The sequence below is a fragment of the Molossus molossus genome, unplaced genomic scaffold (assembly GCF_014108415.1).
Source record: "Molossus molossus isolate mMolMol1 unplaced genomic scaffold, mMolMol1.p scaffold_m16_p_11, whole genome shotgun sequence".
In the NCBI taxonomy this organism is placed as follows: Eukaryota; Metazoa; Chordata; class Mammalia; order Chiroptera; family Molossidae; genus Molossus; species Molossus molossus.
Window position 1 is genome coordinate 27903472 of NW_023425346.1, and position 23760 is coordinate 27927231.

At 38.0% G+C, this 23760-nt stretch overlaps 1 protein-coding gene across 17 annotated transcripts in view; it reads right to left on the reverse strand.

Moving 5' to 3' along the window:
- The window catches only part of ZEB2 (zinc finger E-box binding homeobox 2), a 130984-nt gene that overhangs the window by 6389 nt on the left and 100835 nt on the right, over positions 1–23760 (reverse strand). For 16 of the 17 annotated variants that reach the window (XM_036253610.1, XM_036253605.1, XM_036253606.1 and 13 more), the window contains 5 exons: positions 11835–12023; positions 10933–11147; positions 8214–8322; positions 5317–7283; positions 3749–3929 (listed from right to left, as the gene is read on the reverse strand). In XM_036253610.1, coding sequence (XP_036109503.1) covers positions 3749–3929; positions 5317–7283; positions 8214–8322; positions 10933–11147; positions 11835–12023 — 2661 coding nt within the window. Of the gene's footprint in view, positions 1–1663; positions 2177–3748; positions 3930–5316; positions 7284–8213; positions 8323–10932; positions 11148–11834; positions 12024–23760 lie in introns of those variants that run through there. The other variant, XM_036253611.1, reaches the window with a different exon arrangement.

A 23760-nucleotide genomic window follows, 5' to 3' on the forward strand; every position in this document is an offset into this window, starting at 1 on the left:
TTGTGGACTAGGCACAGAAGTAAAGGAGACAACGTAGGTAAATAGAGAGTTTAGTATGAGGATAGTATGTTTTAAGTACCCATTTAATGTTAGATCCTTTTAGTTGCATTCATTAATAACATTTTCAATAATTTCCCAAGTTGCAAGCAAGATGCATGTATCAGGAGCAGGGTAAATGGAAGAAAGAAATCTGAATGATGAGCAAAGAAATTGCAGATGAAAATTTTCTTGGTGCTTCAGTTCTGACAGCGTGTATTGGTAGAACTATCCTAAAACCTCCTTTAGGTACTAATGTCTGCTTAGGTCTGGAGCACAGAAAGGTTAACCAGATATGTCACTTAATGGATTGGCTGTGTGGATAATTCTAAACAAAGATCACAGTTGATATGGCCCTCTCTTCTCCATAGGAACTTCAAGGCCTGTGAGAAATGGCTGGGGGATGTCCACTAAACTGCAGTCTATTATGTAGATACTCTATAGTTACCGCAACCAATTTGGGGGGAACTCACTTGATCACAAACAATATGCTTACAATAAAAATGTATTAATTCTGCATTAGGAACTGACAATCTGAAAGAATAAAATGTTCAGCTATTATGTTATCCAAAGGACAGAATCTGGAAGCAAAGGTGGCAAGTTTTGACCTGTATCTTGCACTGAATCTCCAGAAGTTTCACTGGTAAGCATTTAGTAAATTCCATTTAAATAGGAACTGACTTGGACATTCACCTCTTTTTACTTGTTTGATTGGGTTACCCAATTCAAATCAAAACATCCTGGAATTAAATTTCCACATGAATAAGATTCAGAAAAAAATATTCAAATTGACACTGAATGATCAAAACTTTTTTAGGGTAATTTTTTTTTTCTAATATTGAGGTTCATGATTCACCTGACAGCTAGAATGATAACTGAAATTAATAAATGGAAGGTTGGTGGTATGAAAAATATTATCATATAACAGAAATAACATTGACTAGTAATTTATTTAAAACTTCCACTTTATCTACTTAAAAGCAGAAACATTTTTATTACTTTTTAAATAAGGTGGGTTTAAAAGCACCTACCCTCAATGTCTCATAGAGAAATCACTCAATAAATGTCAGATTTAAATTTTAGTGGAATACAAATGAGTTCTTAACAGTGTCTAAGATGGGTTTCAGATTTTTTATTTCACAGTACTTGTTTGTGACAATTAATCCTGTCAAAGTCAACATTTATGCCACGTGTTTTTCCTCCTTCTCAGGCCCAAGACCCAGGAAAAGCAAGCAAGCGATACACTACTGGTAAGGAAATTAAGATTTATATCATTGGTGTCTGCCTAGGAGTACATGAACAGGTCAAGGTAAAAGCGTAGGGTCACAAGAATGAGTAGCTCATAATTGCCTTATTAATTTAAACTATTCTATATGTTAAATTGTGGACATGTAAGAAACACACTTTATCAATGATACATTCATTTGTAATCAACATTTTATCAAATGATGATTCCAATTCATTTCCCAACCTTAGAATCAATCAACCCAAAGACTGTTCTCACTTATAATTTTCATACTATTACATTCGCAAAGTATTACTAGTGCTTAATATAAACAAAGAAAAGGTTTGTGGGGCCCAATTAGGTAAGGAAAATGGACTAAATTTCCACATACATTATGAAGATAGAAAAATTCATGAAGAACTTCACTTTAATGAAACCTAACACACTGACAGTAGTAATGTCATGAGATGTTTGGTCAAGAGACCAAAAAGTTAACACACTGGAAACTTGACAAGCTGGGAAGCCAACAGGAGGATAATTAATCATATGGTTAGAGAAACCATTGGATGGTTAGCATCTTGTTGCTAAGCAATGTTTCTAGGCAGCAGATCTTCTCATATCTTAAAGGACCAGAATGTTTTATTTTTAAAAATACAGTATAATTTTTCAAATTGATTATGCGTATCTGTGTTTGTCAACTTTTGGGTCTCTCAACTATCTATATACCTATGAAATTTATGCACTATGTAATTTATGAAAAAAAAAAGATATTGACTGGATGTCAATATGTATGATAGCCCTCACTAAAATAAAAGTTTTAGACTCACCATGTAGTAAATGAGAGAGTTTGCATATGGTCATATAATAAAACCAATCAGAGAGGGAAAGATGCCTTCAGTGATGTGCCTATTGTAGCTGAATAATGAAATAAAAATATATTTGAGGTTGATTAAAATATTGAAGTAAATTTAGGTATGAAAATATATTTACTATAAAAATACTTAAATAGGAGTTGGTGCTAAAGAAAATATCTATGATATCTATCAAAAAAGACAAATGTAGGAAAATTTTGACATATCAAACTTTGAATTATATCACACACGTATAACAACTATTGGGGTCTGCTTTTCAAATTAGGTTGTTGCTAAATTATATTTATTTGAACGTCTAAAATAATAGCAATTAATATCAGGCAGTCGAAGGAAATGAAAAGTGGGTTGGAGTAAGAGCACTGTTATTTATCAACCTTGTTCTCTTCACATTACCCTCAACACTTCATGTGACAGAACTCACCCAGCCTTCCCCCCCCTCTCGGGCTGATTCTGACCACTGGTGCTGCCTCCTGCACATGCTCAGTGAGGAAAAGGGAAGATGATGAGCATAAATGTGTCCCAAGGATAGTTTTCAGTTTCTTAAAGGGGGGCCATGAATTTAGACAGTCAAAACATGACAGAAAGTATTCCCATTATCTTCTTTTGTCTTTCCATCACTTTTCCCCCAAAAGCATTAATGTTGGGTTAATTTTTCCCCTCTATTTTAAAATGTTTGATATTAGACTTCCTGGTTTAAAATGAGAGTTTTTCTGATTGAAATCAAACACTTTTTCTTCTCCCATGTAGGGTCAGTGCAGCATTCCAAATTTCTAGTGGAGATGGGTGAAGGACAGGGATGAGGCCGAGCTGCGCTGTTGTGAACGGTGCAGGGCGGAGGGGGCAGGAGGGAACACAGTGTTGCTGCACCACGCAGCTGCAGATCAGACCTTGGATCATGGGAACTAACATTGCTTCACATTATGGTACTCTACCTTTCTTAAAAAAAAAAAAAATTAACCCACTATCTCTCTACTCAAAGGGAAGAATTGGACTGCCATCTTGTCAACTCTATAATTTTTATGAATTAGAAATAAACTAATTAAATTTAGAAAGTTTTATTTCAGTCTTCTAAATATAAGTAGTTTCAGCAGTTCATGTGGCCTGTTACATTACTTATATCTTTTCTTTCACAGAATACTTTTATTTTATTCAAACTATGGCCAATTTATAAAAACCGAACAGAATCACTCCCAAATCATGGTTTACTTAATTTTTCTATGATGGAATTAATACAGCATTGACTACATTTTTTTTGTTATTAAATTTTAACATATATAGATTCATTACAGCTTAAGTATTTGAAGATATTTTGAATAACTTGCTTGGGTCATGCCCTTTCATCACCCCGGCCATTGAAATATACCTTTGACATGATTTGTGATTCGGTGTACAGATTAACTCAGACGATAGAAAGACAAGCACACTCACAAACACATAAATTATCCAATAAATAGGCAACAAAAAAGTCCTACTGAGCTAGGCAAAGGCGTTATTTCTTCCTTGTTGAAGGTATCAGCATATGCTACATCTTATGTTGCACAAGTGTACTCATTAAATATTATGAAATGTACAGCAGGCCAGGAAGCTCTAACTAGCTAGTTAAAGTCACTCATACCTGTGTGTTCGTATTTGTGTCGCAGAAGGGAACTGCTTTTCTGGAATGTCTTGTCACATAAGTCACACGCATACATGCCACTCTCTGTCTTCTTGATCTTCTTTCGAGACAGACAGGAGTCGGAGTCAGTCATGTCATCAAGGCCTGACATGTAGTCTTGTGCTCCATCAAGCAATTCTCCCTGTGATGTAATCACATGGTTCAACACAGTCTCTTCTCTTTGTATTTATACCAAACAACTTTGCACAGGCTGACATTTGGAGAACCTCCTAGTACTTGCTATTAATCAATCTCATTTTTTTTTAAACTTATTACTTTCCATAAGCACTATATGAGGTTTCACATGCCAACAAAAATATCATAAAAGAATAACCTAGTTTGATAACATAGACTGAAATAAGTCAATACAGTTATTAAAGTAGAGCTCATTGTTTTTCAAGGGTAGAAAATGGTTCATTCTGAAGGTGAGAAAAATATGACATTTCTAAAATCCTTAATTTTCTTTATATCAGGAAATACTCATGAGTGAAAATTCAACCTCAGAATTTGTATATTTTCCAGTATGTTTAACTTAAAAAAATGATCTGTAGCTGCAGAAACCCCATTTTAATTGAATTTTATATTTAGGTACAAAATGTTATTATTATGCAATCTATTTAAATGTATGTCTATCAACTAAAGGCCTCAAGCTATATTTTTATATTTAATTTTCTAATTTGAAATAGGGAATATTAATAACACTTTTTATCAATGTTCTATCTATGTTAAAACAGCCTTCAGCATTGAGCAATAATGAATGTGGATCAGTAAATTATTAAATTTCTTGATATTTATTTTGTCTTGATCCAAAGGAGTGCAAACTTGCATGATAACATACATTTCCGTTTGCTGGGCCACAGTATAGTTTTTCTTAGACTGCGTTTGCACTAATTAATATTACAGAAGATGGAATAGGGCAGATGTACTGTCAACCGGAATACCGGAACAGCTGTTACAGAGGTGCACTGCTGCCTGAGTGCCTATTTTGAAAACAAGGAGTATATCCACGGTGTTAAAACATACCTGATTTTATATTCGAAAAACAAGAAATTATTTACTGGTTTGAAATTACATAAAAAGTCATGTGGAATGTGCAAAGTAGTTTTTAAAATACTCTTCAAAATAGACTATTCGCTATAAAACCAAGTACTTATCAAAGTTATACAATGCAAATTGTGAACATGTGTAAAAGTATTTTATCTGTGACTTATAAATGTTAACTTTTAGCACCTATGTAAGTTACCAAATCTTGTTATCAAAGTATAATTCTAAAAGCAGATGAGTTGATCTGAACAGACCTCGAAACTGAGTAAGTTCTTTATCGTTTTAAGGCAAATGTGCTTAAGTGGTACAGTGTTCCACTCTTTCTCCATTTAATTCTCTAGTTTAGGTTCAAGTTAAAACAAATGTCTTGATTTCTGCTGAAATCATAGCACTTGATTTTTTTCACTAACATCTTTCTCCCACATGCACATAAACGATATTGTTTTCATCTCCTCTTTTCACAGAAAAATGGTATGTCTCATTACCTGAAATCCTTGTTTCCGTTGGTACTTTCTCCTTTGCTGCATATCAGCAAAAGTAGCTGCTCCAGTTGGGTAGGTATAGGCCATATGTGGTAGGAAGCTCATCTGATCCAGTCCTGGGTATGGTCGTAGCCCGGGGATACTGGTCTGGACCGGCGGCATGAAAGTGGCAGGGGGAAATGCGCTTTGTGGAGGAAGAGCTGTGTATAAAGGTTTGGCACTAAATGGGTTCATGCCGAACACCGGGTTAGTGCTTTTGTCCAGATTATTTGAATTTGCAAACTCCTTCTTGATAAAAGTCAAGTTTAGAGGCTCATCTGAGTTTTCAGATGATGAAGAAACACTGTTATGGTCTAAATTTATGCTGCTAGCTTTTGTTTTGCTCTTTGTGGCTATAATACTTTTGGGTTCTTTCATTTGTTTTGGTAATGACAAGTCCAAAGGCTCAGCCTGGAGCTCCTCAGAAGAGAAGCTGTTTGGAGTGTAAGAACTACTGTGGGAGTTTTTAGAAGATGTGGAGGAAAGATTTAAGGGAGAAGGAGTGTTACTCCTTGAGTGGTCCAATTTGTCAACTGGTTTAATATTGGTAAAATGGGAAGGTTTTGTTAGCCTGAGAGGAGGATCACAATTCGTAACACTGTTGTGGAGTTCTGCTATAGACGGTGATGTTATGGAGTCCACAGGTTTTATGGGAGACCTGGGTAATAAAGAGTCTTTTGTGGGAGGGTTACTGTTGGGAGCTAACGGCTTGGAGTTCCTTTCCAGTGATGGTGACCTGGAATTTGAATACTGGTAGACTTTTCGTTGCTCAAACCATTCCTTCACAAATTCCTGAGGAAGGCCCACAGCAATGGAAATTTTCAGCAGTTCATCAGAGTTGGGCTCCATGTTCATAGCATAATATGCTTTAAGTACAGACATGTGGTCCTTGTATGGGTTGATGGGGCTTGTCATTCCTTTCTCAGAAAGTACAGATGACAAGAGGAGGGCTTTATTATCAACAAAAACTCCGGCTTTGTTGGGGACTATGTTTTCGTGAGGTTGCAGGACTGCCTTGATCTCTTCATTCATTTTACAAAGGTAACGTTCATGCTGATGCAAGGGAATGGGGCCAGGAAAACTTTCTTTACAGAACTGGCATGAAAATGGAGTGGATATGCTGTGGTTCTCAATCATTTTGTCATCGGTGACCAAATCTATCAAAGTACGTAGCTTCTCTTTCTTTATATTACTGATCTGTCTCCTTGAGTCAGTAGTCAAGCTCTGGAGGCAAGCTTTGGCTTCGTTGACTTTTTCTAATGTATAGTCAATAATACTTTTAGTGGCACCATTATGACTCACTACTGGAAGACCTACAGGTGGAATATTAGGAGACGTAACTCCTTGTTCCTCAGGTTGAGAGCATGGATCCTTCATGTGATAACCTTTCAACTTGGAAATTTCTTCAGCCTTGCAGTCCATTTTTTGCCTGGAAACCGTATTGTCCACAATCTGTAGAACCTTTTGTACCTCACTTAAGTTACTATTCATCGTGGGAAATCCAAGTAAAGGGGCTTCCATCCCTACACCTAAGTGCTGCATTGGACTCTGAGCAGACGGATGAACTCCCAGAGGGCTGGTGGCTCCGAGTGCACCATTCATAAAGGGACTAGCGCCACTAAACCCGTGTGTGGCCATAAGGACTTTGTAGTCATTGAAGTCTAGTGGTTCTGTTTTAATTTTAAGTAAGCCTGTTTGTTCAGATATACTAAGTGGTTTTCCATTCTCCAATTTGTTTCTTAACTGGGTAATGGCTGAATTAGTAGGAGAAGAAGAAACAGAATTAGGAGAAGAACCCGTCTTGATATTATTTCTCATTCGGCCGTTTACGGAGATTAAACCAATACATTTCTTGCTGCTGATGTGTGAACTGTAGGAACCAGAATGGGAGAAACGTTTCTTGCAGTTTGGGCACTCGTATGGCTTTTCACCTGGAATGACAAGTAAAGTTAACATTACATTTCTTTGACTGAGTAACGACTACACTTGTCTACCAAAACAAGACTCTGTACAACCAAAGGAAAGGAACACAATGGGGTACCTCTACATTCTAGGTGCTTAGATTAGAATTATGTGGCCATAACTGTTTCTGGGCTTTATCTACCCTGGGAGGACATAATTCAAGATGTTAGCAGTGGAAAGTGAGGGCTATCTATGCCTCTTTCAGCCAAGATCCCAAATCTTGTCTTGCCATCGGCAGCCTCCTATTTAAACTTAGTGTCAGATTAATGGATGGTCAATAGCACAATAAAGATGTCACAGTATTTAAAGGGAAGTATAGTCATGGCTTTAATCAATTCTGTGGCGATTCTATTGATTCTACCAATCCAACTAGTCCTTTGAGAAGCATCCAGTTTGGTAATAAAATGCTTTGCAGGACTGTGAAAATAGTTATGAAGGAAAATTCTTTGTGATAGGATATTTTTCTGTAATATACAGCTCTCAGGAATCAAGGGATATGTATCGGACAACAGCTCTTTTTCGAAAGTGTTCACTTTTTTCTTTCATGGCTAGGTATCAAAAACGAGTATCCTTCAGAATTTGACACCTGAGTTTCTTCAGGTCAAAAGTATTTAATCATAGAAGGTTTTTTTTAAAAGGACAAAAAGGAGCTTCTAGATTTTGTGATAACGCAAAGCATTTGTGATTTTTAGGAGCTATAAGCATTCCTCTTCTTACTACAAGATCATGCTATTGGTGGTAACAGGTCTCACGAAGGCAAAGCAGGCGCACACAGTTTACGAAATAAATGGGTGGTTCCAAAAAGCTACAAACAAGATTGTGTAAATTGTAAGCAGTCTTTTAAAACGCCCCTAATGAAACAAAATGCAAATGGGAGCACCAGCACCTCTGCTACTCACCACTGTGAATTCGCAGGTGTTCTTTCAGATGGTGTTTATATTTGAAGGCCTTGCCGCACTCTGTGCATTTGAACTTGCGATTACCTGCTCCTTGGGTCAGCATTTGGTGCTATAAAAGGAGAGAGACTGACATCAGTTTTGTGCAGGAAGAACAAAGGGAATTTGTTACAAATATTTTTAAAAGGCCTCTTTTTCAGACAGGCCAAAAGGTTTGAGTGCATGTTTATTTATTTGCCTGGTCTTTCAGAGTTGCAATAAAAGTGATAATGTTGGCAATAAAATAGGAACGAATAAAAAAAAAAAAAGTGCTTTCACATGTGCATCCAACACTTGCTTCAGAATCATCTCTGTGGCACCTCTTCCAAAACGTTTCTTTGAGCCTTTTGAGATGAGAAAGTATCACTGTGAAGATGTTTGTAGTTCTCTGTGTTTACTGCAAATTCTAAAATCTGAAGATTCCCTGTTGGACTGCAACTATTTTGTCAAGGAAAAAAAAATCCTGAAAAGTCTAAATAGTCCTTCCCCAATAACTCCTCCTACAAATAACTAGTTTTATCAAACTTTCTGTATCAGGGTAAAAGTATATTTTATACTGAAGTAATACCAAATTTGAAGAAGAAAGAAAAATACCTCTCACAAACAAAAAAATCCTTAACTATAAATATTTCATTACACAATAAGCTGTGTTTAATGTCCCCTTCACTGTGCTAGCAGCCAGGGTAACCCCCTTTTTCCTGAGGAGTTGCATATCAGATCTGATCTGTTATCAAATGTGAGAGACAACATCTTGGGTTCTAGCTGCTCGAGCAGTTTTATCACAGGACAGTAGGAAAGACTTCAACGACTTTTCATTTTCCTTTTTAGTAGTGTGCTAGGGAGTAGGGACCAAAAAAGAAAAAAAAAAGTTTGTTGAAAAGACAAGTTAAAAGCAGCGAAGATATAATCAAACACAGCTGACCTTTTTGAACAAGGGAATAAAAAGCACTGTGACTTCGAATTCTGAAGGAAAAAAAAAATGCAGTCATCCACTCTGGATGCTCAAGGTAGGAGGTCAGCCTTTTTCAAGCAGCAATGACACAAAAGCCTTTTGCAAAAAGACAGCAGAGAAACGGTATGACAACTGCTAGGGTGTGCTGAATCTTCCCACATTCCTAGTGAGACAGATGGTGTTACATGGGACACAGGGAGGTTTGTTCAAACAGCAGCAACCTTCAAAGATCAAGCGGAGCCCAGCCCGCCGAGCGCCATTGAGGGACCAGCGCTCATATGTTGCTGAGTTGCATAAACAAACAGCAACAGCTGCTTTGTCTCCCCCCACAGCCCTCAGAGGACTACTATAAACTTTAGTTGTGCCACTGTTAATATGATACAATCATTTTAATTTACTAATTGTAAATGCCATGAGCAAATGAGGGGACTTTTCAACACCAAAGCTACCATTCATAATGCGCCAACACAATCACACTTCTGCATGTGAAATTTAAAGCAGTTATGCTAGATAAATATCTAGGCACTTTTTTTTTCCTGGAGTTTTTGTGCATATGAGCAAGGGGAGATAAACTGTTACGTAAGCGTAACTATGCAAGCATAGCTTTTGTAACTGAACTTTGAAAAACATTCAGGTGACAAGCCTAATCAGATATAAATGGAATGATTTACATGAACTTTTCTCTTAAAATAGTAAAATTCCATAATATAGCATCATCCTCATTGCTTGATTGTGTTTGCTTAGTCTCATTTTCCTTAGTCAAAGAAAATCAAGTCCATAAGAAAAACAATTTAAGAATTTTGTAGAATATCCTGTTTAACAATTTTTGGAACAGATACGGTGGCAAGACTTATCCAGGGTGGTTCCACCTCTGGAGGGCCAGTTGTTGGGACTAACGGCACACCATTTCTGTTACCATCCGAACACATCACAATACTAATGTGCAGGCAATTCTCCCAGGACAGAAAGGGCAGTTTTGCTAAAACATTTAAGAGACACTGTGGATCGATCCTATTCAATCATTTTAAGGATTTCTGAAGCTTTGCTTACCTGTCGAAGATAAGAGTTTTTATTTTTAATACAAGTAAGCCAAAAGAGGCAGAGTAATTTTAAGATTCAGCAACAAATATGGTTATCAAGAAGGGGTAATTTTTAATATATATCCAACATTGTAGTAGTAATCCAGATTATTTTCAATATATGCACGTATATTATATGCTTTTAAAAATTTTCCTTAAAACACTTAATTAGATTTCATAAACTAGTAACAGCTTGTAAAAATACTCTAAGTAATTGAGGGTGTTATATGACAAATGAGAGAAATACAAATTTCTTTTACTATGGCTTAGATCCTATATGAAAAAAATTTCTAAGTAAAACTGGGTGAAAAATGGAATTAAAATTGCTGAGATGTTTAATAATGTATAATTAAAATGCTACAATTTCATTCACTTTTTGTGGAACATAAAAATGAAACTAAAGTCAAGTTAAAGTGCAAATAAAATTTCTAAATTAGAAATTAACACACTCATTCGATCGTGAACATAAGACTATTAAATCATATTAGAAGAGACCATCAAAAAATCATTTAGACCTCAATTAAAGCTATTACCATTAAAAGATCTGCATCTTCAAAATGCCATGAAAAATTAATAATGATTGCCAATCAAAGCAATATCGTTTCTCTAAGGGGTTATTATAGAAAGAAATCACTTAAAGCCAGCCCCCCACCTGATCTGTCCCTGGCTTGTGCGTCACCATATGCCGCTCGAGCTGGGTGCGGTAGGCGAACGTGTAGCTACAAAGAGGGCAGGAGAAGTTCTCCTCATTCTTCTCGTGGCGGTACTTGATGTGCTCCTTCAGTGATGTCAAGCGCTTGTACCCCCGGTCGCAGTAGGGGCAGGTCAGCAGTTGGGCAAAAGCATCTGGAGTTCCAGGTGGCAGGTCTGGAGCCCAGAGAGGAGAGGGAGAGAAGCAGGCCAAAAGGTCAGTAAATCAATGGCAGCTAATGGGCTGGCTGCCCGGGCTGGTATGACAGGAATCACTGCAGCCCGCTCCACCAGAGTGCCACCCGCGCTCGGTCCCCGCGCACACCCTGGCAGACTTGTCGGGATCAGCTCACACTGCGCTACAAAATTAATTAATTACTGGAGCTTTGGGGCGAAATTTAAACAGCTGATAAACGAGGAACTTCTCTTGAGGTGACTGACAGTCGTAGTAAACCTTGAGTCACATATGACTCAGGAATTCACAGTGTGTGAAGGAGCTGGTCAGGTGTCCGTGAAGAACAAAAGGTTAGGGTCAGTCTTTCTAAACTTGCATTGTTCTTTGTTTTTTTTTTCCTTTCAAAAGTGAAATATTTCGGAGAGATGGGAATCAATTTAGATATTTTTATCTCTTAGAAATAGGCTCTAATTGTTCTTGTTCTTTATTGGATGTACAAATGACACAAATTTGCTGACAAAAAAATTTCACAATACCCTAAAATTACAGTTCTAATCTTTGCTCATGAAATTCCATGCCTCTGCAGCTGTTCTTCAAATTTTAAGGTAAACACCCAGGCATGTAGTGCATTTGTAATTGTAACAGCTGCAGAGGTCAGTGTAGTGGCTAAAAATGAATTACAGCCTCACCATTTTCTTCCTGCCCATTGGCCTCGGGCGTGCCAAGGCGAGACAGCTCCTCGGGGGCTTCTGGGTAAATGATGGCTGTGTCGCTGCGCTGAAGGTACTCCTCGATGCTGACTGCATGGACATCGCGTTCCTCCAGTTTTCTATTGGCAAAGTATTCCTCAAAGTCGGCCGTGCAATTTGCATTCTTAACTGAAAACATAAAAGGAGAAGAAATGTCTTTTCGGGGCCTTCCTTCTAGGAGCCCAAGTCTGCTCACATCATTGCTAGTAAGAAATGTTAACTTACAAGAAGACTACAAATACCTAGTTGATTTGTAAGAAATGGTGCAGAGGACCGGTTATTGGTTTAATGTTTATTCTTATAACATATGCAAAAGCAAAAGAGGGCTTTGCTTTAAGTGAAAGAGGCACATTTTATTTTCTTCTTCCAGGGATACTGGTCCACATAATTCACAAATGATTTTTAGGGACATTTTTTTAAAAAAAACAGAACTATATTCTAAGATTCATGAGCATGAGAAATAATATGTGCTCAGAGCTACTTTAATGAACTATATAAAACTTCCTTCTCTTTTAATAAAGGCATATTCAATTGTTTATTGTCCACTAAACTTAATGTTCCTAACCACAGATACATCCTGTTGCTAAATATAAGCTTTTAACCCTCTACTTTGAATATCAGACGACCAGGACTGCAGACTCTGAGACAGATGCGAAATGACAGATATTCCTAGAGAGATAATAATGTGACTCTGTTAAAAAAAAATATCATGGGATGTGGCACTTTATATTTTCCTATAATTTCAATATGTAGCTCGGTGTTTTAAAGCTGCTGAAAATAAAATTAAGCTCACGACTGATAGAAATAAAGTAAAAAGTAGGAGTGAGCTAAGAAAACAGCTATATGGCTATGTGAGTTTGATACTATTTTTACATTTTGTAATTATGACTCTATTCCCATGAAAGGAATAATAGTTGTAAATCAATTTTAGCAACTTGTATGATAAGACTGTATATTTGAAGCTACTAGGTATGTTGCTGAAATAAGTTGTGGCTTAAATATCCTCAGTAAAATTTTATGCATAAGGAGAATGGCTGTTACCTTATTCTCTATTATAAGTAGGTGAAAAAAAGTTCTTTGCTTTGTACAATTAATGGTGGAGTGTCACAGGTTCTGAGAGCAGTTAAGTTCGAGAACACCGTATTCTTCTTCTCACCTGCTCTGCCACGAGAGAGGGCACAGTAGCCACTCACTCTACTAATGCTCCTTGGCAATTTGTGGCAGGGTGATCTTCAAGCAAGTCAGTCAATTTTTAGTTTTATTTTTGGCTTTCACTACTATAAACGTGTGGATTATAGATGAGAATAGAAAGTGGAACCTTCCATCACTTCCACAAGTATTTACTGAACGCCTGGTATGTGACAGTCATCGAGTCTTGTTTTGATAAGTGAAAAACAGGTCCAGTCTCCTCCTTCAGGAAGCCATGAGCGTGGTCATTACAAGTGATAGGTCTCAAACATGCATATAACGTTACAAACTCAAATAAGTTTTACGAAAGGAAGTTCTATGGTGCATGGTGGAAGCGTCGGGGGACCTGACGGGGACCTGATGGAGTCTGAAGATCAGGAAAGCATTCACGGACAGTGCCTGCAGCTTAACTTAGAAGCCGGGGAAGAGCAGTGGTGGCTGGAAGGACACGGAGCATTTCAAGGTCGGAGAGGACAGCGCTGGAGTGAACGCACAGCCACATGCCATAAGGGCAGGCGGGCACCACACCATGCAGCGCGTGAGAGCCCTGCTAAGGATTTGGGTTTCAGTCTAAGAAAAACAGGAAGCCATCGAAGGGTATTCAGCAAGAAGGATGGCTGGATGAAGTTATGGATTATCTGCATTTTGAAATGACAAATCCAGCTATAGTGTGACAGGGATTACAGAAAGAGAGAAGTCGGTTCTGGGAAACCATTTAGGAGTCTCTTGCCATAGACCAGGCCAAAGATAAAAGTTAAGGAACTGGTAGCAGAGACTACAGGAGAAGTGGCTAGATTTCAGAGATGCTTCACAAGTAAAATCACTAGTCTTGGGGAAGAATTGGGTGTGCCCAAGAGGATGAGACCAAGACCCTCCCTTAAGTTCAAGTTTTTACAATTTGATGTATGGTAGGTGACATTCACCAAAACAGGGGCTCCTGGAATGTTAAAAAGACTTGAAACTATAAGTTAATACACTGGATCAAATAAAAGAGAACTGGGGAGCACTACACCTTGTAGACTCTTAAACTAAGTGCCAACAATCCTGAATATGGTGACCTTAAACCTTTCTCGGTTTCGCTCCAACTTCTTTTAATTTTGACAAGAGCAACGATGTGATTCCAAGACTTATATTTCCTTCAAATATAGCTTCAGAACGTGCAGTAATGGATTAAGATTTTATATATTGAATTTTCACTGAAATCTTTTCTTGGAATCTTAAATATTTTCTTAGAAAGGTAAGTCAGATCACTTTCCCACTGGTATAGTCACGATGCTGTGGATGTTTTCTAAAAGATACTCATTGGTGATGGTTGTGATGGTGCCATTTAACTTGCACCATTAAATCACTAGAAGCAATTGCCAACTTGCACAAACTATTTGTCCATTGTTTTGGATAATCAAAAAAAACTTCAGATCTATCAAAAAATCTCCTGTTATTTTTAAGGGCAAGAAAAAAGTAAAGGGGACAAAATGGTGGATCTAAGATGAACCTCTTCTGAACAACTTAACTTATTTGACCAATGACTGATTTTTTTTCAGCAGTGAGGCAGTAGAAAGTAAGGCAACAGTTCCCTTCTGAACCCAGACCTACTCAAATGTTAGATGTTCAAGGCATGGTTTATTTCTGTTTTTCAAGAGCATTATCCCATTTAGAGAGTCTTAGTCCTAGTAAACACGATAGGTATACATTTAACATCCTAATTTTATCTTGATATTTCAGCAACTATTTGAATGATCTATCTTTGCATGAATTTTGATTTGCATATGAATGTTTCCATCAGAAATGTAATCAAATGCAAATTTAATTGGATTTGCATTAATAGCTTTTTGGCTTTAAAAGGGAGAAAAATTCAAATTTTTTTCTGGATAGGCAAACTAAACTGCATCTAGATACACCATTGGTATTTGGAGAGGCAATTCACTTGCTAGATCAAATCTGGCCATGCTAGACTTCTATGTCAAGTGTCATGGGGACAAAAGACACCGAATTATATGCTCTCTCTTTAAGGATTATCTTTGTATCCTGGGCAGTAAGTATGTTGCCTAGAAATTAGTAGGCTCTCAAAACTCATTTATGCAATGTATGTGGAATAAATTATGTCCTTAACACTAATCTTGGGGTAGAAGTCTTCTATAAAAGGAAGCATAAGGTAAGATACCTACAGTTGAGCTAGAAACTTAGACCTACTATTCAAGCAACTATGGGACAATGATGTGATAAACTATAGTGGGGATCATAAATACTTGCAAGAGTTTGATAGGGCCCAGGTGAGTATTCAAAATGGGTTTCATGAAGATAGCACTCAATCATTTACATCTATTTGCTCCATCAGGGCTTTGCTCTTGTGGCACAAGTATGCTGTTAGTTATATATCTCAATATCTAGAGTCACTTAAGTGGGCTAGAGCCTAGCCTTCCATGAACTGGGTATAACTGTCATGGATATAATGTAGGCTTTGCCTGGTGTTGCTATGGGTACTAGTAACATATGGTTTTCCTGCCCCACACCACGACATTATCCTTTGCCTGGGGATGGCCCCTGATCTATCCTGTTGCCAAGCCTTATGATACCCAAGGGAGCTGTAATGTTATTACAGGATCCTGCTCCCCCAGTCACAGTGAATTAAGCTACACCTGAAGTGAACTAATCTTAGTTCTCCATTCTCCAGGCCAAACTATTTGTTGCTCTAGAGGCAGCCAACAAATCTAATTGAGTTGAGTAAATCCCTTCCTTATGATTTTAGGACTTTGTTCCAAAGAGAGCATCAGGGATCCCCCACCCCCACCCCCCCGCCAGTGACAATAGCTGTAAGATGTAGAACAAAGGAACTGATCTATGCCATGTAGAGTAAGATTTATGAAGAGAGAGGACGAAGCAAATATTCAGAGAAAAGGAGAGACAAATGGCAGGTTCAGACAGTACATTCTTAGCTGTATTTGCTTCTGAGGTCAAGCTGCTCCTCTGTTCTTCCAGGAGTTCTGCCGTCAACCCTCCTCAGACTCTGTGACCCAGGACAGTCCCCTTTCTAACTTTAGGCCCCGTGTGTTTCAGTCTCTCAGGCCTCAAATCACACGAATTGTTATCGTAAAACAAATGATGGGATTCCATTTTGGTTATTTTCAAAATGGTTTGGAAGAATGAAGTTTTGATTCTATTTGGAAGTTTGCATTTTCGGGGTTTTTTTTTGTTTTTTTTTGTTTTAATCCTCACCCGAGGATATTTTTCCATTTTTTGTTCAGGTAGAGTGGGAGGGAGAGAGAGGAACAGAGAGAGAGAGAGAAACATCGATGTGAAAGGAACACATCGAGTGGCTGCCACCCGCACAACCCACCAGGGCCGGGGACAAACTGCAACCGAAGTACATGCCCTCAGCGGGAACCGAACCCGGGTCTCTCAGGACTGCAGGCCGACGCTCTAACCGCTGAACCAAACCGGGGCTGCATTTTCGGTTTTTGAAAACATTTTGTAATATTGTACAGTGGACATAGGAATGAGGTAGAAAATTGGCTAAAAAGTAATAGAATTCCCCACTGCATTTTTCTAGTCTAAAATCAACCTTCTTTTCCTTTTTTCCCTTTTCGGTAATCCTCTGAGCACACTGACAAAGCATGTTTGCATTGTATTTATGATCAAACCATAATAAAATTCACAAGAAACCTCAAGTAATTTCTTCCCATACCTTCTCCAGAGATTTTGCATTTAGTCCTAAAATTTACCCTAATGTCTTGCAAATATCTCAACCTTCCCTAAGGTCAAGTAAACTTTATCTAAAAAAAGAATTTCATTAATTAAAAATGTTTCCTCATAGCTATGTGTATTCTATTATTGTTAGGGTAAATTTCTAGGTCCCTACAAGTCAAAAAAGCTTCAAATCTCTTATAAATATGAAAGTCACTTTTACTAATATTGCTTACTAATGATACTTTCATAAATACCTTTATGTCTAGTTTAGTCAGAGATGTTTTTTAAATAGATAATGGTAAATATTACTATGGATTGACTTAAAAATTACTGACTAAAAAAACAGGCAATGTTAACAAAACCCTAAATAAAAGTTATATTGGTCTTCATATCAGTCACCCTTTCCCCCATAATTGAGTTGTTCTAAGATACTTTCTCAAAGATTCTTAAAAGTGAGTTTTGCTTAGTGTTGACAAGTAGTTAAATTATAATAAAGCCTTGATACTTAATGCTTCTCCTTTCCCATTTCCCTCTCTTTACTTTTATTGCCTCATCATTTATTTTCTGTGTTTGTAACAGGTATGGGTTCATGCACGAAGACAGGTACTCTATTATCACTTGTCTAGTACCCAGTATATTTTTAATTTTCATTAAAACTTGAAGAAATATATTTGAATATTATGCTAAGCCATTTTAATAAACATCAAAATGAATAAATAATTCTTTTGGAAAGGAAAATATCTTGAAGGCTAGGAGAGCTGAAGCAAGTATATGCAAAAACCTGAGTGGAATCACTCATCCATCCCTTTGTTTAATAACTGTTTACTGAGTGCCTACTAGTGCCAGAGTGTGGTTGGGGCGAGGACACAATCATCTTGATTGATATTTTTTCCCACTTCTGTGACTTTCTTATGTAGAGACACATAAATAAAATGTTTGTGATTCTGCAATATACAGACATATAAATGCATAAATGTATAGCAGGGGATTTTATGTCTATACATATATATGGATACTTCCTGAGTATAATGTAGAAGTTATGCTTTTATCATATAATCTGGCTGTCATTCACTTCATATATCCAGGCAAAGGGACCAGAAGAAACAATGACAAATGTAGGTAAATGTATTCATCATCTTTTTTAAAAACTGTCTCTTTATTAACATTTTAGATGGTAAGAAAACTATTTTTAATTTAGTCATTTGTGCTGAATATTTTAAAGAAGCCCATCCTCAGTATTTGTTGAGGTATATTCATTCTCACGGCTACTTTGCTTAAAGTTGACTAATGAATGGAATATTAGCATTGCATCATTAAAAATGCATGTGTGCCTTTCTGCAGTAAGGCTTCCAATGTACATATTGGCACCAGATATCTAAAAACAACCATGAGGGAAGAAGATGATCTTTTTCTCATTACACAGCTTCATGGGCAGCCCAAGCCGCCTCTCACTGCTACAGAGGTGTGTGTAAAGCCAGGGGAGGCTCATCAAGAAAGACAAAGTTTTCTCTTCTTAGGAATTTGTACAGCGTCTGGGCTGGTCTCTCCATGCCTGTTCTAACAGGGCTTTCTCCAGGGAACACATGTGCAGGTACCAATGAGAGGCTCATGTGGAAGAGCTTTAGGAGAGGGAGTTGCAGAAGGAACAGGGAGATGGGAATCCGTACTCGCAGGATCTCTCTCCAAACAGCAGGAAGTAGCCCTGACAGGGACAGAGTCTAATTTTAAAGTGAGGTTTATATTAGGGGATTGTGAATACCAAGACTGAAAGACGACTAACCCTGACCTGAGACAATTTTGATTGCTCTGTATCCAAACAAAATCTATGCCTTTAAAAAAAAAAAAAAAAAATCTCAAGTTAGATAATATGTATTATCTTTCACATTACTATGGAATCTAAAAATTTGGAATTAGTATATGACCGAAAAGACCCTTAGACTATTTTATTATATTTTAGAGAGCTTTATAAAGTAAGGTGTTTTTGCCCAGCAATTTGGGGTGCTTTTCATATAGGCAACATGTAATAATTCTCTAGGGCAGTGGTTTCAAAGTGTGGTCTCAAAGTGTCAGTATTATCTGGGAACCTGTTCGAAAAGCAATCTCTTGGAATCCAACCCAGACCTATGAAATCGCAATCTGTTCTAGCAAGCCCTTCAGTGGATTCCGACACTGGCCCCATTTAAGAATCACTGCTCTAGGAGTTCAATTCTCGGCCTCACCTGGCTGGGTAAGACATGCAGGAACATGGTTTCAGGACACAGCACAAAGTTACTCTCATGTCAGGTAGCCTTCCTGACTATTTCAACCTGAGTTCATACCCTCAGTCTGCATTTGCTGAATATCATCTGCATATCTCAGTTTTTTAACTTATCATGTCATGTAACCTGTCATTTGCATGTCTGTGTGCTGATAGAGGCATGATCATGTCTTACTCAGGTTGTATTACCAGGTCCTTGTACAGTGCCCAGCACGCAGCTGATGCTCAGTAACTAATTAGACCAGGTTCTGGGTCATTGGAATCCTCATATTGATTCAGCTATTTATATTTTTTAATCTTAGTATCCTCATCTGTAAAATGAGCCTGTACACACTTCTTGGGGGTATCCTTGAAGTTTCAGAATTCCATAATTTCAGCTAATTAATTACCCTAATCAACGTGCTTTTTTATGCACTGTGTTCTTTTCGATTAAAAACTCAAATAGCCCGGCCGGTTTGGCTCAGTGGTTAGAGCGCTGACCCACAGACCAGGGGAGTCCCGGGTTCGGTTCCCACTAAGGGCATGTACCTCAGTTGTGGTCGTGTGGGTGGCAACCAGTCGATGTGTCTCTCTCCCATCGATGCTTCTCTCTCTCTTCCTCCCTCTCTCCCTCCTGCTCTATGTGAAGATAAATGCTAAAATGTCCTTGGGTGAGGATAAAAAAACAAAAACAAACAAACAAACAAACAAACAAACAAACAAACACAGCTTTCTGATGGAGGATCTACAGCCACAGATTTAGAAAATATATTTTGGAGCTTCCTGGAAACCACAGAAGATGTCACGAGGAAAACTGCTTATTAAATATCTGTTGAATGAATGAAGGAGACACTCTGAAGCTGGGCCATCAGTTCTTTCTTGTGGGAAGTCTTACTGTGAAGATAGCTGCTTCTAATCGCAAACACAGCTAATAAAACCACAGCCTTCATTAGCCAGAAAGAGACAGGCTCTCTTGGTACACCCTGATTATAGCCTGGAAACGACCCTCCTGTCTAACCTGCCACATGCCGCTTCTGTTTTTCCATCCATGGAACCTATCTTTTCTCAACTTTATTTTTGAAAACTCAATGTATAGAATTAACTCAAAAATTGAAATGATAGTTTGCATGACATACCTCACTGGATGATAAAACTATTATATCATATAAAAATATGATAGATACCATCCAAAAGAAGAAAAATGACATGCTTTAGAGTAATGCTGCTCCTTGGTAAGTGTTTAGGTACTAACTGAATTATCTAATAAACTGATCTTGCACAGTTGATTAACACTACACATCCACTCAACCCTTGCCGAGAAATCTCATGATCAAACGTGTGGCTTCTGTTAGCCATATAAGAAAGTTAGCTAATTAAAAGTTTTTAATTTAATCTCCATGTAAGAGTAATAAGAGGGAGTGCAAGTTTTTAAAGCATCAAAATAATAAAGGAACAGAAAATTTCTTACTCTTTTCTCCACTTTCTCTGTGTTAATGACAGGACTCAGAATTTGTGCCCTAAGGAGGCTTAACCGCTTGCTAGCCTGCTAACCTCATCACTAATACCAATTTAGGAGAGCTGTACCTTGTCTCAGGATGCTTCTTGTTCAAGCAAGATTTTCAATCTACGTCTAGATCTTTCCCTGGGACTCAGTCATTCTGGAGACACCCAGAAGGACACCGTAACCCTGGGCAGAGCTGGTGTTTCTATGTGGAACTTATGTGATCAGATCCTGATCCCACCCTTGCCCATCCTGGCTGATGCTCTGCTGTCATCCCAGTGCATTCTGTGAGGTACAAGCAGGACTGGCTGCATGATTTGTGGGGCCCAGTGCAAAATGTCAGCAGCAAAGCACTGAACCAAGGGTGAGGCCCTTCGAGCTCAGGGCCCTGTGTGACTGTGAAGTCCTGGGTTAAGATCACGAGGCAGGAAGTCCGAGAACGTCCCCCTCCCACAACAACTATCGCAGCTCTCACTTTTTTTTTTCTCTTTGTTCATGTTTGTCAGAAAAATGTCATGAGGAGGAAAGAGTCCAAAATGTCAAATCTAATTTTCTCATTTAGTAGATGATACAACTGAGGTACAGTGAGGTCTAGGATTCATGCAAAGTGACAATTTCTGGAAGTGTGGATGGAGAATCCATTTTTTCTGACTCCTAACCCACTACTTTTCAACTATATCATAATGACTCATTGTGAGAGAGAGAATGAGAGAACCCCAGTTTTTTGATTTCTCATCATGCCTAACTGATTGGTTATGATCTGAATAGGTTCTAGATGCTGAAAAGTTCACTAGGACATTATAAATAGTTCTAAACAACATTAGAACACCATAAAATAGTGTGGAGAAAGTCGTGTAAATGTCAACTTTAATGTAAAAAAAATATTAAATTAATATATTTTTTCTTTCATGTTCCTGCTTTTCTGAATCCTATGCTTATTTTTGTTTTTTAACTGGGTAATCCATATCTAAGTCTATTGGGGCAAAATAAAAACATCATAAAAGTTCTTCAAATTCTCCATTTGAGATGCTTATTTAAAATCTCCATTTAGTATTTAAGAGTTGCCTTTTCCTAATTTGAATATTTTTTACTTTTAATCATGTTTCTAAGGGCATTCAATACAGAATAACTTTATGAAGCACCCTGCAAGGGTGAGGTTTTATGAACTCTTATTGGTATAGTATATAAGAAATGTCTCAAGTTTAACTTAGGACTAGAGACTTTATTCACAGTTCATTTTGTCTTCTCATATTGCATATTAGTTGTTTGTTCCCCCACATGCTTAATGATATCCTCCCTATGCGTTCACTTCTTCCAATTAAATGTCGTCCCTTGATGATTTCCCATCCCTCACGCCCCCCCCGCCCCCCACACACACACAGCCACTCAGCTTCCATCTGTCTTAACACAGAGCAAAGAGGATGGGTCAACATAGTCTTAAAATCCACATTACCCTTTCAAACCAGGGCTCCAATTTTATTAATTTGTTCATCATCTATTTGTTTATCCATTTATTCATTCATTCAGCCAATAACCTGTTTTATCAACCACCACCGTCTATAAAAACTGTGCCTACTGAGAGGAAATATGGAGAACACACTTAACCTCTACCCTCAAAAAGCTTCCAATCTGTAATTGTATTTTTGAAGTTTAAAAAACAGCCCTGGCCGGTTTGGCTCAGCGGTTAGAGCGTCCGCCTGCGGTCCGGAGAGACCCGGGTTCGGTTCCCGCTAAGGGCATGTACCTTGGTTGCAGTTTGTCCCCGGCCCTGGTTGGTCGTGCGGGTGGCAGCCACTCGATGTGTCCCTTTCACATCGATGTTTCCCTCTCTCTCTCTTCCTCTCTCTCCCTCCCACTCTGTCTGTACAAAAAATGGAAAAATGTCCTCGGGTGAGGAAAAAAAAAAAATCACCATCCATTTTCTCCATTATGTCTTCTAACACTACCTATATTGCTCAAGTAAAATGACACTTGTCCTATTATGATATTTACCCCAAGCTGCCTTGCTGGTTCATTCTGGGAAACTTGATTACTCAAAAGACAGTCTGTGGGAATCCTGGCTTTATAGTGCTTTGACTTTCTCTAGTCCAGCAAAATGGATGGCCACACCTTGGTACTGGACTAACCCTGGGACAATTCCGTCTCTATGAACCAGAACTTGGAAATTTCAATCTCTGAGTTCAACTTTCTGTCCTTCCCCCTCGTGGCATTCCTCATTCACCTGAAACAGGTACTTCACTGTGATAATCAGGCCCTGACAAGCCCACCAGTCTGTTTCATCCATTCTGATTCTACCTTGCCTAAGTTCACCTTGGAGCCTGAAATCGCTTCCATCCCTGTCTTTTATTCTTGCATTTTTCCCTTGCCAAATAAAAATCTAGCTCATTTTCCCTGCTTCTTGAACATCCAAAATGTCTGAAGAAACTTTAATAACTGTATTGACTTATTTCAGTCTGTTATCAAAATAGAATATTCTTTTATGATGATAAATGAATCTCCATACATTGTCCACAGCAACTACTCTACATTTTCACTCCTCAAGATTCCAACCCTTCTCTCATTCCCTTACTGTCCACTGCTGAACTCTTTTCCTATTTACTTCAAACAATGCAACCCATATCATGTGGATCCCCACACCCTCTTAAATTCAATGAAAAGCTCAGTACCATCATTCTTTCTTCTTTTCTAATCTTATTGCTAAACACGTGTCTCTGCCATAGCCAAGGCTACCAGCTGTACCCTCACAACTCCGTCTTTCACCCAGTCATACATTTTCACCCTTTCTCTCTTTTGCACAAAGGCATGGTCAGCAAGCCTTCGTCCTGAAGAGAACCTTCCCTACAATTTACAACCTTCCGTTTTCATGTCTCCAATATTTGATACTCTACTGTCAGAAGCCTTCTGCAATGCAGATACTTTCACTTGAACCTACGTAGCTTGTTGTGTCTCAAATAAAACATCTTAATCCATGCATTATTATAATGAATAATAATAATAATAATGGCTAGCAATGATGGAACATTTATTATGTCTAACATTGTGTTAAACATTTTACACACATTTCTTACTCATCTATCATTGTTTCATTCACCCAATTGAATGTAACTTCTTAATGAAAGTGATTATTCACTGTATCTTTCATGATGCCTAACCAAATGCCTTGCACCTAGTAGGGTCTCCCTAAGTGACTATTGATCTGAATAGCTGATGAGGTTACTAATATTTATTTGTAAATTTTGCCTTTCTGTCATTATGAT